We start from the raw sequence: 19,562 nt of genomic DNA, 5'->3' as shown, positions 1-19,562 counted from the left end.
CTTGCTCGGGTCGACCTGCTCCTCTAATCGTGCAGCTGTTGGCGCCACGGGCACGAGGCTCCGAGATGCTCTCGTTCGTCTGGTCAACATCATCCCGACATTTGCAACCAAAACATATAATTCCATGGCCTTCCTTCACCTTTGCCTGGTGCATCTGACTACATGTACAGTCACGTGAAAAAGTAAGTACACCCCATGTAAAGTTTTGACTTTTTCAACATATTTCAACACACAGCTATTTGATCTTCATTTCAACAATATTGATAGATAAAGGTGATATAATATAACAAATATCATGAAACATTTACATTTTGTAGTCCATTGCATAATTTAAATAAACATAAATGCAAATTTCGCATGTGGAAAAAGTAAGTACACCCTTGGCTCTAATAGGTGGTGTTGCCCCCTTTGGCAGAAACAACCTCAAGTAGGCGTTTCTTATAACTGTGTACCAGTCTCTGACATCGACTGGGAGAATTTTTTGCCCACTCCTCCATGCAGAATTCTTTCAGATGTGCGATGTTTGAGGGGTTTCTTGCATGCACAGCTCGTTTCAAATCCCCCACAACATCTCGATGGGATTTAGATCCGGGCCTTGACTTGGCCATTCCAGAACCCTCCGTTTCTTTCTTTTCAGCCATTCTTTGGTGGATTTACTGGTATGTTTAGAGTCATTGTCATGTTGCAAGGTCCCCCTTCGGTTGAACTTCAACTTCTCTGACAGATGGCCTCACATTATCCTCAAGCACCCTCTGGTACAATGAAGAATTCAAAGTGGATTATATGATGGTGAGCTGCCCAGGCCCTGATGCAGCAAAGCTGCCCCAAACCATAATATTTCCACCACCATGCTTTACAGTTGGTATCAGGTTCTTGTGGTCAAATGCTGTCTTTGGTTTTCGCCAAACATGTCTTCTGGTACTGTGGCCAAATAGCTCTACCTTTGACTCATCTGTCCAGAGCACATTGTTCCAGAAGTGCTAGTCTTTGCCTAGGTGTGTATTGGCAAACTTTAGTCTTGCCCTGATGTTCTTTCTGGACAGCAAAAGTTTCCTCCTGGAACACCTCCCATGTAGATCAAATTTGTGCAACCTCTTTCTAATGGTAGGCTCGTGCACTTTGACATCAACAGTGGCAAGAGCTACCTGTAGGTCCTGTGATGACATTCTGGGGTTCTTAGAGACTTCTTTCAGCATCGACCGGTCTGCTCTCGGGTTGAACTTGCTGGGGCAGCCTGGCCTGAACAAGTTGGCAGTTGTTTGGAATCTTCTCCGCTTGTAGATGATCTTCCGGACAGTCAAATGATTGATTTCAAATTGTTTGGAGATCGTTTTACATCCCTTCCCAGACTCGTAGGCATCTATATCCTTCTTTCTGAAGGCCTCAGAGAGCTCTTTTGATCTTGGCATGGTGACGCCGCACTCTTCAACAACAAAGAGCAAACCAAACTAAATGTCTGAGGTTTAAATAAGACAGGTTCCTCAAGATCCTCTCTAATGATGTTCTAATCATTTGCACCTGAGCTGGTGCACCTGATTCTAATTTTAGGTATTTGAAGTAGTGATAAATGTAGGGGTATACTTACTTTTTCCACATGTGAAATTTGCATTTATGTTTATTTAAATTATACAATGGACTACAAAATGTAAATGTTTCATGATGTTTGTTATATTATATCACCTTTATTTATCAATATTGTTGAAATGAAGATCAAATAGCTGTATGTTGAAATCTATTGAAAAGGTCAAAACTTTACATGGGGTGTACTTACTTTTTCACGTGACTAAGTCACCATGACAGCTGCGCCAGCACTGTATGTACAGTCTGAAAAGAAGCGCGCGATTGGCTGATTAGCGCTCACGGCAACTCGTGGCCTATGTTACATGTGCTGTGATTGGATAATATTTATTAAAAAGATAGTCAACATTTTGGGTGTTTTTTCCACATTTTGAAAATATGTGCAAGTTTTGTGCTTGACGAGTTTCAGATATTAATTCTGTAATATTTTTACACAACATCTATCTATAATTCCAGTAATCTCTGTGTGTTTGTTTGTTTGTACGTTTGTACGTTTGTCTGTGACCGCTGTTTCTCGACAACCACGGGTCCGATATACTTTAAACTTGCCAGGTATATTGCTGGGGACCCGAGGATGTGCCTTTTCAAGGTTTCATATTAATCGGACAATTACTTACCGAGCTATGTCCAAAAAACGATTCAACCAATCAGAGAGCAGCGAGCTATCGCGTGTGCCGAACGTGGCGGACACACTCTGCCTCGGATGGCACATTTGAGAGCGTATTCATTTATTTCACGTTTGCAAACTATGTTGGCGCTATGTTGGCGTTAAACGATGTTTTAAAACTAATAAAAACCCCGGGGGGATTGTCACTGTACTCGCAAGCCGTTCGCCGTTCGCTTTGGCGTTGCGAATGGACCAAAACATTTCATGCACCAAACCATTTCATGTAAAGCGTTCGCCGTTCGCTTTGGCGTTGCGAATGCACCAAAACATTTCATGGACCAAACCATTTCATGTAAATAGAGGGGGGGATATAATTTTAGATATAGATATAGTACGGGCATGCCCTAGTATTATAAATGCAAGTAGATATGCGAGGTAAATTTTAAAATTAAAGAGGAACAGGTTGAGATGGTTTGGTCATGTGTTGAGGAAGGAAGAAAGTGACTGGTTGAGAAGAGTGATGGAAATGAATGTAGAAGGAAGTAGAGGACGGGGAAGACCGAGAAAGACTTGGCTAAAGATGGTCGAAGAAGAAATGCGGGCAAGGGGGTTAACAAGGGGAGATGGAGAAAATAGGGCAAAATGGAGAAGATTGTCATGGGACTGCAAGGCTAACCTCCGCTCTAGCAGGGAAAATGGCCTTAAAATGCCTGTTGTTGTTGTAGATATGCGAGGTGGGTCACGAAAGTAAACAAAACAGGGGCTCGGCCCACGGTCTACACAGCTGGACCAAAAAAAGTAGGGGAATGATTGAACAGCGAGAAGAGGAGAGAGAGAGAGAGAGAGAGAGAGAGAGAGAGAGAGAGAGAGAGAGAGAGAGAGAGAGAGAGAGAGAGAGAGAGAGAGAGAGAGAGAGAGAGAAAGAGAAAGAGAAAGAGAAAGAGAAAGAGAAAGAGAAAGAGAAAGAGAAAGAGAAAGAGAAAGAGAAAGAGAAAAAGAGAGAAAGAAAGGGGCATTAACACAAGACACTGGAAGTGAAGGATAGAATGATAAGAGGGTTCATGGGCAAAGACAAAATATTGAGGAAAGGATGGAGGGTGACATGAGATGGTGGTGCACCACCTGCAATAAGTCTTGGAGGGGAGAATGTGATTGAATAGTTTCCAGAGGGCAGTTGCAGAAATGGGAGAAATGAGGAACCAAAAAGTGTGTGTGGAAAGTGTGCACTTTGAATTTAACCAGGAGGGGATTACTGGAGGAACTTGTGTAGTGAAGGAGGGAGAGACTTATCAGTATCTTCCAAGACTCTCTGCCTTTTGACAGGCCGCATAAATGAGATGAGCCGCCCCGTCTGTCAAGTGAGGAACTGACAATGTGTTTCAGCCTAATCACATGACATGATAATAATGTTGAGAGCTTCTTATTTAACAAAAACCAAATCAGTTTGTGATGCTGCCATCTCTTCACCTAAATGAGAGGTTGCACAATCACAAACGGGTTTCCTGGATCCTGTGGAATATAAAGCTCTCACGCGGTCCCCATTGACCAACACGGACACCTTGTAGGCGATGAGTTTAAGGAATTATTGGGAATGATGGAAACCGCAGCTCAGTTTGGAAGGCAGCTTTCATATGTGATCCACATCATGGCTGAGGGTGAAGCCGATAAAGTCAAGAAACCGAACCACTTCCTGTGTCTGACCAGGAAAATAGATCAGTTGGTTGTTTTTGACAATCGTCCCGGAGTGACAGGGTGAAACTGAGATTTGTCAGAACTGAATGAGATGGTCCAACAATCAGAACATCATAATTCATTTTGCCTTATTACTAAATCATTTAGCTGCGAAAGTAAAAGTTGACTTGACAGACACAAACAGTGGATTTTCAGCAAAATGACGTCAAACCTCACCTGCTTCCACATACTCCATAACGAGGACTATGCGGTCACTGAATGTATCTTCTCTTGGGATGTCGATCAACTTCACTGAAAGGAAACAAGACAGTGGAGGACAAGTTAATATGGCATAAGAAACTCGGGGGGAGGAGGGGGGTTATCTGGGCAGTGTGCGTTCCGGTCACATTTCGTACCGAGTACATTTAGGTTCAGGCAAACAACTGATGAGAGTTATTCCGATAACACGACATTTGGCAAACACACAACTCAGATTCGGTTGGCAGAGAACATTTCATTTACAGTGTGTTGGAGTCTCATTATTAATTACACAAAAGCAAATGAAAGTGAAAGGCAAAGAACTGATAGGAGGATCCGGTTTCCAGCTACTCCTCTTCTCTTCGGTTGTTGACCACTTTCGTTCGTATCGTGGGCACATCACCACACATTTTGAGTGCCTGTTTTGTTACTTTTACATCTTGCACTCAGCAGTTCGTTGTTTTTTTCTCACATGGTCAATCACCATCACTAGACCTCATGAAGCCTGGTGTTGGCTTCACCGTGAAGGTGATTGGCTGAAGGCCTTCTGGTGTTGAAATTGAGCCCACATCATGCCGCTGAAATACCACCAGGAGGGTTGACTCAGACTGAAATCCTTCCATCGTCTCAAAATGTACCGGCCTACTGGTAACAGGGGCACTGCATCAGCAGCACAACCTCACTTCTGGAAGATGATGCAACCAGCAGCCACAGGCTGCATACAAAACAACAACTATTCCCATCCTCGCTATTAAAAAAACAAAAAAACATCCTTATTCAGCTTGTACAGTGTCTGTGTCCTCTTCCCTCGCTCAATCTTCCTTAAAGCGTCGCTCTCTTGCATCCATTACCCTGCTATCAGTAAAGTACAAGGATCTGCACCCAGACTAAAGAGATCAAGTGTGATTCCTTATAATCCTGTACACCATCCTGTCAAACCTCAAAGACAAATCTTGTCTTTCTTGGTATTTGAGGTAAATTTTAGAGGCGTTTGAAGTCAAAAGAATTGCATTTCAACCTCAATATGTATATTTATTCTCGAAAACTATTTATTCAAGTCTCTCTGAAACAGGAATTTTAATGGTGATCATTTTATTGCAAGTAATTTTCAATTTTCTCCAGATGATAAAGAAGAACCTCCCTTTTCAACAAACAACAACAACAACATGCATTTTAAAGCCATTTTCCCTGCTAGAGCGGGGGTTAGCCTTGCGGTCCCCATGACAATCTTCTCCATTTTGCCCTATTTTCTGCATCTCTCCTTGTTAACCCCCTTGCCCGCATTTCTTCTTCCACCATCTTTAGCCAAGTCTTTCTCGGTCTTCCCCGTCATCTACTTCCTTCTACATTCATTTCCATCATTCTTCTCAACCAGTCACTTTCATCCTTCCTCAACACATGACCAAACCATCTCAACCTGTTCCTCTTCACAGCATCAATCACAGGCTCTATTCTCATCATCTTTCGCAATTCATCATTTGTCTTCCTTTTCGGCCTCAGAAAATTTCCCGACATCAAAATCAATATTTAATATCACCATTGTGTGCAGGGGATGTTGCAGAGAAGAACGAGTCGTCACATGCACTTGCAGGATGCAAAAGAAATGAAACACCTCAGCTGGGACATGTGCCAAGAAGTGCACAGTACAACAAATTTACCTGCACGAGTGTGCATGTTCCGGTTCAGAGGTTGGAAAATCGAAACAGATAGCTTCTCGTCACCAAATTTATCAGCCGAGTCCTTAGTAACCATAGGCAGGTCCAAAGCCCAAGGAAAAAAAAGAACAGGACTTGGACTCGGAATGCTTCGTACTCAGACTCGGACAGCTTGGACTAGGACTCGGATATGGACCAGGTGGACTCGACTACAACACTGAAGGTGGTGGGACGAATCATCCTGGACAGGTCGCCACTCCGACGCAGGATATGATAGAATGCAAGCGATATTTTTTATTTAAGAACAAGCAATCCAAAAGGGGGCCGACACGATGGCCAAGAGCTCTCGTTGTGCGCAGACTCGCCTCATGGCCGTCTCGCCTGGGTTGGAAACTCGGCCCAGCTATAAACTATCATCCCGGTGTTTCACAGGCAGGGTGATTCAATAATTGTGCCGTCCCATGGAGGGAGGTTAAACTAGCATCCCATCTGCCACCCTCTTGAGGTGTGGATAAGTGTCCACCCCCCTGAGCTAATAATTGGTGGAAACACCTTTGACAGCAATTACAGCTGTGAGTCCATTTATATATAAATAAATATTTTGCTCATAGAGTTCAGAGAAGTGTTCACAGAATTAGCTTCTTGTAGTGATCATCTTCTGTGGAATTCCATAAGATCTCAGCATCTTCCACAGACTTGCTCTATGAACACGATCGAATTCCTTCTTGAAGTCAATGAAGTTGACATAAAGAAGTGTATTCCATTCTGAGCATTTATATTATTATATTATGAATAAAATTACACTGAAACTTCATTAAGTTTGAGTGAAATCCACACTTACTAATGTTTGGGTGATTTAGCGCCTTCATTATCGAAGCTTCCTGCCAGAGCTGCAAAAAAAAAAAAAAGTTAAAAGAAAGAAGGAGAAAAGAGAAAGAAAATTATACAAATTCCTTCTGTGAGCTGGATTAAGGTCAAGCCACACCATCACAATAACCACAAGATTGTAACTCACACACAGAGACAGACGCACAGCCTCAGGGGCCAAGAGACAAAGATGTATCACAGACAAAAGTTCTACCAGGACAGTTCAGGGGTAAGTTAAACTGTGTTCTTACTTCAGCAGTTAAAACACAACTATCTCCACATAAACACAAACTTACTTCCATTGAATTTTCCAAAGATCGTGCCTTCTTCAAAGCAACCTGAAAGAGGGGACAAGAGATCGTATTATAACATGTCAGCTACAATGCAGCAAAATGAGTGGAACAAATGATATTGGTGTGGCGTGATGTACAATTATTATTTCTGTTTATGCTGAAGCCAACGTAGGAGCTGAATGAGAAAAAGGAACAACTTCACACAGACGTGGAATCGGTAAACGATTACATCAGCACAACACAAGTGAATCCAGTCGGGTGGTAGAAATTGGAAAAAGGACAAAACATTGAGGTGCAAGGGATGAGGGAGTAGAAGAGGATGGGGGCAGCGATGGACATCAAAGGGTTAATTTGGGGGGGGGGGGGGGGGTAGCAATGGTAGGAATGAAGGAGCCCCCTCAACTTTGCATCAAGGGGTTTTCCCATTATGTTTGGTGAGATTTCTGACACACAATCATCATCTGTCACAGATTGCACATTATTTGTTCATTGTAATCACATCTATGATGTAATCTTCCACAGGAGTGATGCGAGGCCTGCAAGTCAAAATAAAAAGCATCTTTGATCTCATCAGAAAGAGAGAAGACACATTCAGATGCAGGAGAGTTTCCTGATCCCTTAGCTCTCATCCTTCCTTCGTCCATGTGTCTCTCCATCATGTCCCTCCACACTGCCATCTGTGTTTTCCACCATGTTCTGTTCTGTGTTCTATCTCGCTCTCCCGTGTGCTGTTCCCTCTCCCAAAAAGTGAAATCAAGACAGAGGAAGTATACCACAAGCTCGTACCTCTTCTGCTGAGTCGATATTCTTTGCTTTGTAAATAAATCCAGCACTTCCTTCTCCAATTTTGGATATAACTTCCCACATCCTGAACTGAAAACAAAGGAATAATTAGAGCTTTACAATAGTGCTTCTGAAATAAAACAGAAATAACAAAGCCATGTTTAAATGATTATTTCACATCAACTAGATAATCATCATCATCATCATCCTCATCATCATATTCATGTTCCATGGCCTCGTCAGAGCAGATACTTGGACACAATGCTGGTCACGTCACCACTTCGGCTCAGGAAGCTGGAGCACGAATTTGAAATGTGCTCAGGGTGCCAGCGATAGTTTGCCTCCTCTTTGTGAAGGACACCATGGGAACTTTAATGTCCAACAACTATTCCTGGCATAAGGATGACCAGTTTAACATACATCCGAGGGACGGCACACACATTGATGAATCACACGGCCTATGAAACACCAGAATGACAGTTCATAGCTGGGTTGGGATTCAAACCCAGGCTGGGCAGTACATATCAACGACTGTAAGATATCTCATGGGAACTAAAAAAGAGGAAATAATTGGTATTGTGGCGGACACGAAAGCCCACTGGCGTGGTGACATAATTCCGCGCACCAAGTGGGCGGCGGCCACGCCCCAGGGGTAGGCGTGGCCTCAGGATATACACTGGGCGCGCAGCCCGGAGCGTGCCAGTGCTACAGTGACCTCTTGTTAATAAAGACACTTTTGTTTAACCGCGTTGTCCGCTTCCTCCTTGGTAGCAAGTCGCGCGCGTAGCACCGCGCTTCATTGGTGACTCCGACGTTTTGGTCAGCCGTCACTGACCACCCGAACCCATCACAGCCATGGCAACCAACGCTGTAGCGATAAAGCTCCCCGAGTTCTGGGAAGCTCAGGCGGAGATCTGGTTCCTGCAGGCCGAAGCCCAGTTCAGGCTTCGACGCATCATGGCGGACGAGACACGCTACTGCCACGTGGTCGCCTCCCTCGGGGCCGGCGCGGCCGCCCGCGTCGTGTCGGTCCTGAGGAACCCACCGGTCCACGACAGGTACGGGGCGATCAGGGGTCTCCTCCTCGCCACGTTCGGCCTCACCGTGGACGCACGGGCCGATCGCCTCTTGGACCTCCCCGAGCTCGATGACACGCGACCATCGGTCCGAATGGACCATATGCTGTCGCTCATGGGCGACGAAATCCCGAACGTTCTATTCCGGGCGTTGTTTCGACGCCAGCTGCCGGCACGAGTCCGCCTCGCGTTGGCCGGTTCCGCGACAACGGAACCCCGTGCGTTCGCGGCCGAGGCCGACAAGTACTACGCGGCTTTGGACACGCGGGCGAGTTTCGGTGCGGCCGTAGCGGCTCCCGAGCCCGAACCTCCTGCGGGTGCCCACCCCTGCTCCGAGGGGCGCCTCGTGGCGGCCGCCACGCCACGCCCACCATCACCGCGGTCTCCGGCTTCGCCGCAAACCTGGTGCCATTTCCACGCTAGGTTCGGCCATGAGGCTCGGCAATGTCGCCCGCCGTGCTCATTCGGCAGGTCGGGAAACACCCGGGCCGGCCCTCGGTAGTGGCACTGAGCGCCGGCCGATTAAACAGCCTCCTATACATAACAGACACCTTATCCGGGCACCGTTACCTGTGCGACACGGGAGCGCAGGTGAGTGTCGTTCCCGCCGGTACATCCGACAAGCAGTCCGCGGGCCGGGGCCCCGCGCTGCTTGCTGCCAACGGTACGCCCATTCACACGTATGGAAAACGCTGCCTTTCTCTGCGGTTCGGAGGGCAGGTTTTCCGATGGTCGTTCGTCACTGCCGACGTGCCTATGGCACTGCTCGGCGCGAACTTCCTCTGTGCCAATGGCCTGTTGGTCGACGTCAAGCACAGAAGGCTTGTCCAGGCTGAGACGTTCAGCTCGCTCGCGTGTGCGCTGCCCGCCTCGTCGAGCAGCTCACGGAGCGGCTCATCGAGCGGCTCGCCGAGCGGCTTGCTGAGAGGTTCCGTTCCGGCCAGGTTCATCTGCACGCTTCCGGCAGCGAACGAATTCACCCGCCTCCTCGCGGGTTTCCCGGCCCTCACGAGGCCCACCTTCTCGGCGGGGACCGTCAAGCACGGGGTGGAACATCACATCCCCACCGCCAGGCCACCGGTCTACGCCTGGGCACGCCGCCTCGAGCCGACGAAGCTCGCGGTAGCTAAAGCAGAGTTTGCTACGCTGGAGCGGCTCGGCATCGTGCGGCGCTCCGAGAGCGCGTGGGCGTCCCCGCTCCACATCGTGCCCAAGCCCGGCGGGGGATGGCGACTGTGCGGGGACTACCGCCGTCTCAATGACGCCACCACCCCCGACCGCTACCCCGTCCCCCATATTCAGGACTTTTCCGCCCGCTTGGCGAATATGTCCTTCTTCTCGAAGGTGGACCTCATACGCGGTTACCACCAGGTACCCGTCAGGCCGGAGGACATCCCGAAGACGGCTGTCATCACGCCATTCGGTCTTTTCGAATTTCTTCGGATGCCCTTCGGTTTGAAGAATGCGGCTCAGGTGTTCCAGCGCCTCATGGACAGCGTCTTGCGCGACTTGGATTTTGTCTACATCTACCTGGACGACATCGTCGTCGCAAGCACGTCCCGCGAAGAGCACCTACACCATCTCCGCACGCTCTTCGAACGTCTGGGCCAGCACGGCCTGATCGTGAACCCCGCCAAGTGCCGGTTCGGTGTCGCCGAAATCTACTTTTTGGGGCACCGCGTCACCAGGCACGGGGCCATCCCCCTACCGGCCAAGGTGGAGGCGGTGAAGGGGTTTCCGCGCCCCTGTACGATCAGGGGGCTCCAGGAGTTCCTGGGCATGGTAAACTTTTACCACCGTTTCCTGCCCCGCATCGCCCAGCTCCTGCGCCCCTTGCACGAGGCCCTCCGGGGGAAGCCGGGCAAAGGTGACGTCACCTGGACCGAGCAGATGGACGCGGCGGTCATGGGCGCGAAGCTCGCCTTGGCTAACGCCACCATGCTCGCGCACCCGGCACCCGATGCACCGATCGCCCTCACCACCGACGCCTCGGACTATGAGGTGGGCGCGGTGCACGAGCAATGGGTGCGTGGAGCTTGGCAACCGCTGGCGTTCTTCAGCCGGCAGCTTCGCCCGCCCGAACGCCGGTACAGTACCTTCGACCGCGAGTTGCTCGGGCTCCACCTGGCGGTCAGGCACTTCCGCCATCTGCTCGAGGGCCGTGCGTTCACGGCCTTCGTCGACCACAAGCCACTGGTGTTCGCGATGGGCAAGGTCGCCGAGCCGTGGTCGGCCCGGCAGCAGCGTCACCTCTCGGCCGTGTCCGAATACACGACGGACATCCGGCACGTCGCGGGGAAGGACAACCCGGTGGCGGATTGCCTTTCCCGGTCCGTTGCCCACGCGGTCCACCTCGGCATCGACTATGCCCGGATGGCGGCGGACCAGGCCGCCGACCCCGACGTCCAGGCCTTGCGGACCGCTGTTACGGGCCTCCGCGTCACCGAGGTGCCGTTCAACGGCGCGGGCACGGCCCTCTGGTGCGACGTCTCCCTCGGGCAGCCTCGCCCCATCGTGCCCGCGGGCTGGCAGCGCCGGATTTTCGACTCCATCCACAGCCGGTCCCACCCGGGCACAAGGGCCTCCCAGAGGTTGATCGCCGACAAGTTTGTCTGGCATGGCCTCTGGAAGGCCGTCCGCGGCTGGGCCAGGACGTGCCTCGCGTGCCAGCGCGCGAAGGTGCACCGACACACCCAGGCCCCATTGGCCCCGTTTGCGGTGCCGGAACGTCGGTTCGACCACGTGCACGTGGACCTGGTGGGACCTCTGCCCCCCTCGCGGGGTTTCACCAACGTCCTGACCATGATGGACCGCACCACCCGGTGGCCGGAGGCCGTGCCTTTTTTTTTTTTTTTTTTTTTTTGTATACAATATCGAGGCTCGTGAAAGAGCGAACATTAATCACACAGAAAGACAAACCGACACATAAAACATATAACATAGGGAGCGGTAGACAAGATGGGGAGAGAGGGGGAAGGACACAAACACAACATTTGAGAGCAGGGACCGAGAGACATGGAGACATCGAGAGATCTGAGAGAGGGCGAGGGCTTTGGGGGGGGGGGGGCGTGGGAAGGGGGCAGTGGGAGAGGTATAAAACATATGGACACTGCCAGGACTTCCAGGAAAGAAGTTGGAATTTCAAACAAGGTGGATCTGGGGTGAATTAGCGGGGGTAGAAAAGATCAAGGTTTTGGAAGGGGGAAGATAAGAGATGGTGGTGAACAGCTGTTTTAAAGACCTGGAGGGAGGAGTGGGATTGAAGGGAGTGAGGGAGTTTGTTCCAGAGGCGGGAGAAAAGAGGAATGAAAGAGTGAAGGTGAGCGGAGAGCCGAGATTTCGGCAGTTTAACCATCAGAGGGTTGCTGGCAGATCTTGTGCGACCTGTAGGAATATTTGGGGGACAGAGCACAGAGAGAGCTGGGGGTGCAAGGCCGGAGAGGAGTCGGTAGAAGACAGAAAGACCACCTACCTGCCTGCGGTGAGTGAGTGAAAGGCCCTCAGAGATAGCTTCATCGCGGGAGATTCCAATAATTCTGAAAGCTTTGGTTTCAACAGCGTGAAGCCGAGCTAGGTGTGAGGCAGGAGCACCGGCCCATAGGGGAGAACAGTATTCCATTGAGCTGCGGATGAAAGCCTTGTATGTGGTGAGGAGCTCAGGTGTGCCGAGGAAGGACTTCGCACGACGGAGGATGCCCAGTCGGCGACTGGCTTTGGAGGCCAGCTTGGAAATGTGGTTTTCCCAAGAAAGATCATGGCAGATAGTGAGACCCAAAATCTTGAGCGACAGAACTTCTTGGAGAGGATTGTTGAGAAAGTAGATGGGAGGGTTGTCCAGTCGATCTTTTCGGAGAGACATAGTAAGAGTGTGAGATTTGTCAGGATTGAAAGACATGTTCCACTTGTTTGACCAGTCTGTGATTTTGTCCAGGTCTTCAGAGAGTGAGGAGGCAGCAGACTGCCGATCTGAGGGAAGAGGAATGGAGCGGCAGAGAGTGGAGTCATCAGCAAAGAGATAGAGAGGATTTTCGAGAGAGTCAGAGAGATCATTGATGAAGACCAGAAAAAGCACGGGGCCCAGAACACTGCCTTGGGGAACTCCAGCCTGAACAGGAAGAGGAGATGAGAGAAACCCATTCAGGGCCACACGTTGACGACGACTAGAGAGGAAGTCCGCCAGCCATGCGTGGAGATTTCCATGGATACCAAAGGAGGAGAGTTTGGTGAGCAGAGCGGGGTGCCAGACCGTGTCGAAGGCACGTGATATGTCGAGGGAGACAGCTCTAATTTCCTGTTTGGCATTGAGGACCTCCATCCATTGTTGAGACAGCAGAAGCAGCATGTCCAGAGTAGAGTGACCTGGTCTGAAACCAAATTGATGATCAGAGATCAAGCCATTGGAGAAGAGGAAAGATTTCATATCAGAAGCAATGATGGATTCCATGACTTTGCTGATAATTGGGAGAAGGCTGATTGGTCTGTAGTTGCTAGGATCTGTTTTTGCACTTTTTTGTGCAAAGCGGTGATGTTGGCTGATTTCCAAGCAGATGGCAGTTGACCTTGAGCAAAAGAGAGGGTGAAGAGAACAGCGAGAGGGTGAGATAGAGCAGCAGAGCAGGATTTTAGGACCCGTGGGCTGATGCCGTCGGGTCCAGTTGCAGAATCAGAGTCGAGGGTTGACAGAAACTTTTCCACCTTGTCAGGAGGAAAGGACACGGAGTCCAGGAGCAGCAGGGTACGACTGGGTATGGTGGGTACAGAGAGGGATGGGTTTGGGACACAAGATTTAGAGGCAAACACAGAGTTGAGGCATTCAGCTTTTTCACGTGCGGAGTCAGCTGTATAGCCGTTTGAGGTAAGGGAGGGGATGGAGGGGGAACAAACACCAGAAACGGATTTGACCAGACGCCACCAGGATTTGGAAGAGGGAGACAGATAAGAGAGTTCGGTCTTGAGAACGGAGAGATATTGTTTCCTGGCTCTCCTGAGGGTGGACACACACTTGTTTCGGGCTTTGTGAAAGGAAATGAGATTTCCTTCCGTTGGATTTGCTTTCCAGGAGACGAAGGCAAGTTGTTTCTGGGCAACAGCCTCACCACAAGATTCCGTGTACCATGGACGGGAGGAAGGGTATGACAACTGAAGACGAGATGGGATAAATCTGTGCATGAGAGAGAGCAATTTACTTTGGAAGAATTCCCAGGATGAGTTGATGTCAGAGGTGGTAGAGATGGGAGACCAGTCCAGATGATTGATGGCTGCTTGAAGACCGTGCCAGTTGGCCTGAGTGAAATGCCAGACTCGTCGACGCTGAGCAGGCTCCCTGAGGATGGTCAGAGAGATGTCCACTTTAACAAGGACATGATCAGATGATCCGATCGGAGCAGAAGAAGAGCAGCAGACATTTTCAGGGAAGTTAGTCATAACCAAGTCCAGAAGAGAAGATGTTCCGTTGACTGAGATCCGGGTCGGGAAATTGACAGATTGTGTCAGTCCCAGTGAGTCGCAGAAGTCCTTTGCTGAGGAGCCATGGCTGGTGAGAGAGGTACCCACACCCAGCCAACTGGCATGATGACAGTTGAAATCACCACATATGAGGAAGAGAGAGTTGGGATGAGTAGATAGAAGTTGGTCCATATCATCAGACAGCGAGATGTAGATGGAGTCATCACTGTTTGGTGGACGGTACAACACACATATGAACAAGAGGTGGGAGCGAAGGGGAAGCCGTAGCCAGAGGCGTCTGGCCAGAGCCAGAGGCTTTGGCGTCAATGACGGCGGCGGACGTCACGCAGGCGTTCATCGCCACCTGGGTCGCCCGGTTCGGCGCCCCCTCGGACATCTCTTCCGACCGCGGCCCCCAGTTCACCTCAGAGCTCTGGGGGGCGGTCGCGCGGGGGCTCGGGGTCCAGCTGCACCGCACCACGGCCTACCACCCCCAGGCTAACGGCCTGTGCGAGCGGTTCCACCACTCGTTGAAGGCCGCGCTCCGGGCCACCCTCCGCGACGGCGGCTGGGTCGACAGGCTCCCCTGGGTCCTGCTGGGCCTCCGGACGGTGCCCAAGGAGGACCTGCACGCATCCGCGGCGGAGTTGGTCTTTGGACAACCGCTGCGGGTGCCGGGCGAGTTCCTCCCCGACCCCACGGCACCTTGGTCCGCAGCGCAGGAGCGCTCCACGCTGCAGGAGACCGCCCGGAGGTTCGCCCCGGTGCCGATGGCGCACCACGGGCACCCACCCACGCACGTCGCCCCGGAGCTTCGCACCGCGGAGTATGTCTTCGTCCGGCACGATGCCCACCGGACACCACTGCGGCCCCCGTACGACGGGCCTTTCCGCGTGCTGGAGACCGGGGTGAAATTCTTCACTTTGGACATCGGCGGTACTCCCGACTGCGTCTCGGTGGATCGACTCAAGCCGGCCCACCTCGACGTGGACCACCCACCGCCGGTGGCTCGGCCCCCGCGTCGGGGCCGCCCCCCGGCGGGCGGACCCCCGGCACCGCCCAGCACCGCCGGCACGCCGCCCCCCGGTCCGGCACCCATCCCGGGTACAGCCGGGGGCATCCCAGCTGGCATCCCTGCACCCCGGACGCCAGAGGGCGCTTCGGCCGGGTCATCCGTTTGCCCCGCAAACTGGCCCTCCTGGTGCGCGGGAATTCTGGGGGGGCGCGTGCGGCGGACACGAAAGCCCACTGGCGTGGTGACATCATTCCGCGCACCAAGTGGGTGGATGCCCGAGGGGTAGGCGTGGCCTCAGGATATACACTGGGCGCGCAGCCCGGAGCGCGCCAGTGCTACAGTGACCTCTTGTTAATAAAGACACTTTTGTTTAACCGCGTTGTCCGCTTCCTCCTTGGTAGCAAGTCGCGCGCGTAGCACCGCGCTTCAGTATAATAAATTAATATAGCAATACCACCGATTACGTCGTCACATAATTACACCACTACCAGACTTGCGTCACCTCAAATCACGCTTACATCGCTTTATAAACCACATCTTTCATCTCTCACGTTTTCAGAACTACCAAGACTTATAGAAACGCCATAATACATCGCAAAGTACAAAATTGGTCGATTGCAAATTCGTAGACAGAACAACTGTATGTTTGTGTCCTTGAATACAGCTGTCATTAATCAAAAAGAGAGGAATATCACCGGTAAAAAGTGAAATACAATTCGGGAAGTGGCGACGTCAGGAACGCGTCCCACGCTTATCTTATTAATGCTAATAACAACTAGAACGACACTCTTCGACGTCATGACATCGACTGATATGCCCCCACCCACATTATTGCAACATCATCACTTATTCACACGTCAGAACAGTGACAGATTTTTTACTTAACAGGACCTCTGACCTTTGACCTCCAGGCCCCAAAATTCAATCAGTTCATGTTTACATCATGATAATAGCTGTACCAAGTTTGATTTAAATCACTTCAACTGTTCTCAAGTTATCACATTTTTACCTGACATGACCTCTGAACATTAATCTGTTGATGGCACAATCCAAGCAGTTCATGATTGCATCATCTTACTATAATTCACCAAATGTCTGTCCGTCTGTTCCCAGGTACCGCAAAAACGGCTGAACCAATCCCAACGAAATTTTGGGTGGGTAATCCAGGAACCCCCTGGAGTAAAATAGGCTATGTTGTTTTTCCAATTTTTCCAATTTACAATTTTCCAATTTTCCACTTTTTCCAAACACGATGGAATAATATTTACTGATATGAACAGTGATGTGGCTTTTATTGAAATTCTTCAAATGCTGTTTAGATTTTGATGATTTGCGTGTGATATGATTTAACGGATGTTTGCATAAATCGTTTAACAACAAAAAAAGCCTTCAATTTCCGATATTTTGCCTTTTCATTTGGGCCTCCCAATTGAAGCCCCGACCGTAGGGCGGGTACCGTTGCAAGTATATACTAATCCCAAGTTTGTTCAAAATCCCATTACTGGTTCATGAGTTGGTGCAGCAACATAATTTTAACTTAACATGACCTCTGACCTTTGACCTCTTGACTCGAAAATCTAATCAGTTAAACTTTAAATCATGAAACATACCTGTGCCAAGATCGATTTAAATCCCTTCAACTGTTCTCAAGTTATCACATTTTTACCTGAAATGACCTCTGAACTTTGATCTGTTGATGCCACAATGATGATTGCTTCGGATATGAAATCTTTCCTCTTCTCCAATGGCTTGATCTCTGATCATCAATTTGGTTTCAGACCAGGTCACTCGACTCTGGGCATGCTGCTTCTGCTGTCTCAACAATGAATGGAGGTCCTCAATGCCAAACAGGAAATTAGAGCTGTCTCCCTTGACATATCAACTTGACCTTGAAGGGTGTGGTGCTGACTGGGCCGCCGTGGTGTTCGCATTACAGCCCGACCGAATATCGTCGCATCGTGGCTGCTTTCCGCCGCCGAAATCCAGCGCGGCTTGGGCGATTCTGCCCCTGTTTGGAGAACACCCAGCGAGGCCTTCATCGGGGCCGAGCGATCAAGGCTTCCGCTGCCGAAATCCAGTGCGGCTTGGGCGATTTTGCCCCTGTTTGGAGAACACCCAGCGAGGCCTTCAACGGGGCCAAGCGAGCAAGGGCGTGTCGGGACCTGGTTCGCGCCATTGACCGAGTGGTTCGCACCAACCGGAGCTGTTTTCGGATGATGTGCTGATGTCCTTGGACTTCGCGCCAGGCTCTGGGCCGACCGGGCCGACGTGCATCGAAGTCCTTTCCAAAGGTGTGGTGCTGACCAGGCCACCGTGGTGCTGACCGGGCAAACGTGGTGTGGTGCTGAACGGGCCGACGTGGTGTGGTGCTGACCGGGCTGACGTGGTGTGGTGCTGACCGGGCCGACGTGCATCGAAGTCCTTTCCAAGGGTGTGGTGCTGACCAGGCTGCCGTGGTGCTGACCGGGCCGATGTGGTGTGGTACTGACCGGGCCGCCGTGGTGTGGTGCTGACCGGGCCGACGTGGTGTGTTGCTGACCGGGCCGACGTGGTGTGGTGCTGACCGGGCCGACGTGGTGTGGTGCTGACCGGGCCGACGTGGCGTGGTGCTGACGGGACCCCCGCAGCCGTGTTCCCCCCACCCCCCAGAATTTCCATGTTTTAAACGTTTCCCAGTGTGTACCCTGGATTAGAATAGGTACACCGTATCCCTGCGTGTCGTAAGAGACGACTAAGAGGGTTGGCGTCAGGAAGGGCATCCGGCCATAAAAACATTGCCTCAAAACGAGAACCATGACAATTACAACTACATATGGGCAGGGTACAGCCCGAAGTAGAGATCGGTTTCTGAGGTTTGGGACATGGAATGTAGGGACAATGACTGGGAGATCAGGAAAAGTGGTGGAAGTATTGGTCAGAAGAAGAGTGGACATATGTTGTGTGCAACAGACGAGATGGAAGGGAAGTGGTGTGAGATTGGTGAAGGATAGGCAGGGACAGAAATACAAGTTTGTGTGGCAAGGGTGCCTGGAGGGCGTGAATGGTGTTGGTGTCCTATTTTCTGAGGAGTTTGTAGACAGTGTGGTGAGTGTGACTAGAGTGAGTGATAGGTTGATGATGGTGAAAATGATGATTGGAAAGCTCTTGGTGAACGTCATCTCGGGATATGCTCCGCAGGTTGGTCGGAGCGATGAAGAGAAGGACAAGTTCTGGTGTGTGATAGAGAAGTTGATGGAAAACGTGAAAGATGAGGAAGTTGTTGTGGTAGGAGGAGACCTAAATGGACATGTGGGAATGAGTATGGATGGTTTTGAGGGAGTTCATGGGGGTTACGGATATGGTGTGAGAAATGGAGAAGGTGAAAGGATTTTGGAGTTTGCTGATGGAGCTGATTTGTTGATTTGTTATACTCAGTTCCAGAAAGAGGATAATAAGCTTGTTACATACACGTCAGGTGGGTCGACGACAAGCGTTGACTACCTGATGGGGCGTAGGCGAAATAGGGGGCACCTCCGGGACACAAAGGTGATCCCGGGGGAGGAGGCTGTTTCACAGCACCACTTGGTTGTCTGCGACATAAGGGTGAAAGGTGCAAGGAGAGCTCGGCGGGTGAAGTACCAACCGAGAATGAAGGTGTGGAGGTTGAAAGAGGTGACAGTAAGGGAGGCATTAAAAGAGAGGTTGAGTAGGGTAGAGGATTTTGTGGTTGAGCTTGAAAGTGGTTTGATGTCAATGAAAGCTAGTCTGTTGGGAGCCGTTGGTGAGGGATGTGGATGGACAAAAGGACCACCGAGGCACTCAGAAACATGGTGGTGGGATGATGAAGTTGGAAAGAGGCTTGACGAGAAGAGGAAGAAGTTCAAGGAGTGGCAGAAGGCGAAGGGTACGGGAGCAGACACAGCAGAGCATGAAAGTTATAAGGCAGCCAAGAAGGCTGCAAAGAAAGAGGTAGCAAAGGCGCAGGAGGCATGTAGGAAAATGTTCGGAGAACGCTTGGATTCGGAAGAGGGTCAGAGAGCAGTATTCAGGATTGCAAAGCAGATAGCGAAAGAGAGGTGTGATGTGATGGGGGTGAGTTGCTTGAAGGATGAAGTGGGACAAATCGTTGTGGACCCAGATGGAATTAAAGGAAGATGGAAAAGACACATGGAAATGCTGTTGAATACAGAGAATGAATGGGATGGCAACATAGAGAGTAACCCAGTTTTAGGACCGGCAGAGAAGATAACTGAGAAGGAAGTTGAGGAAGCGATAAAAGCAATGAAGAGTAGAAAAGCGGGAGGGCCGACGGGAGTTGTGGGAGATATGTTGAAG

General features: G+C 50.5%; 1 protein-coding gene across 1 annotated transcript in view; it reads right to left on the bottom strand.

Moving 5' to 3' along the window:
- LOC137434617 (ribosomal protein S6 kinase alpha-5) overlaps positions 1-19,562 on the bottom strand; it is an 88,276-nt gene that overhangs the window by 50,466 nt on the left and 18,248 nt on the right. The window contains exons 8-11 of the mRNA XM_078774085.1: positions 7,716-7,802; positions 6,933-6,974; positions 6,611-6,659; positions 4,094-4,168 (exon numbers count right to left, since the gene is read on the bottom strand). Of these exons, the coding sequence (XP_078630211.1) occupies positions 4,094-4,168; positions 6,611-6,659; positions 6,933-6,974; positions 7,716-7,802 (253 nt within the window). The remainder of the gene's footprint in view (positions 1-4,093; positions 4,169-6,610; positions 6,660-6,932; positions 6,975-7,715; positions 7,803-19,562) is intronic.

Source organism: Myxine glutinosa, chromosome 1, assembly GCF_964187855.1.
Source record: "Myxine glutinosa chromosome 1, kmMyxGlut1.1, whole genome shotgun sequence".
Lineage (NCBI taxonomy): Eukaryota > Metazoa > Chordata > Myxini > Myxiniformes > Myxinidae > Myxine > Myxine glutinosa.
Note: the sequence above shows the minus strand (reverse complement) of the source record. Positions and strands in the feature narration are given on the sequence as shown.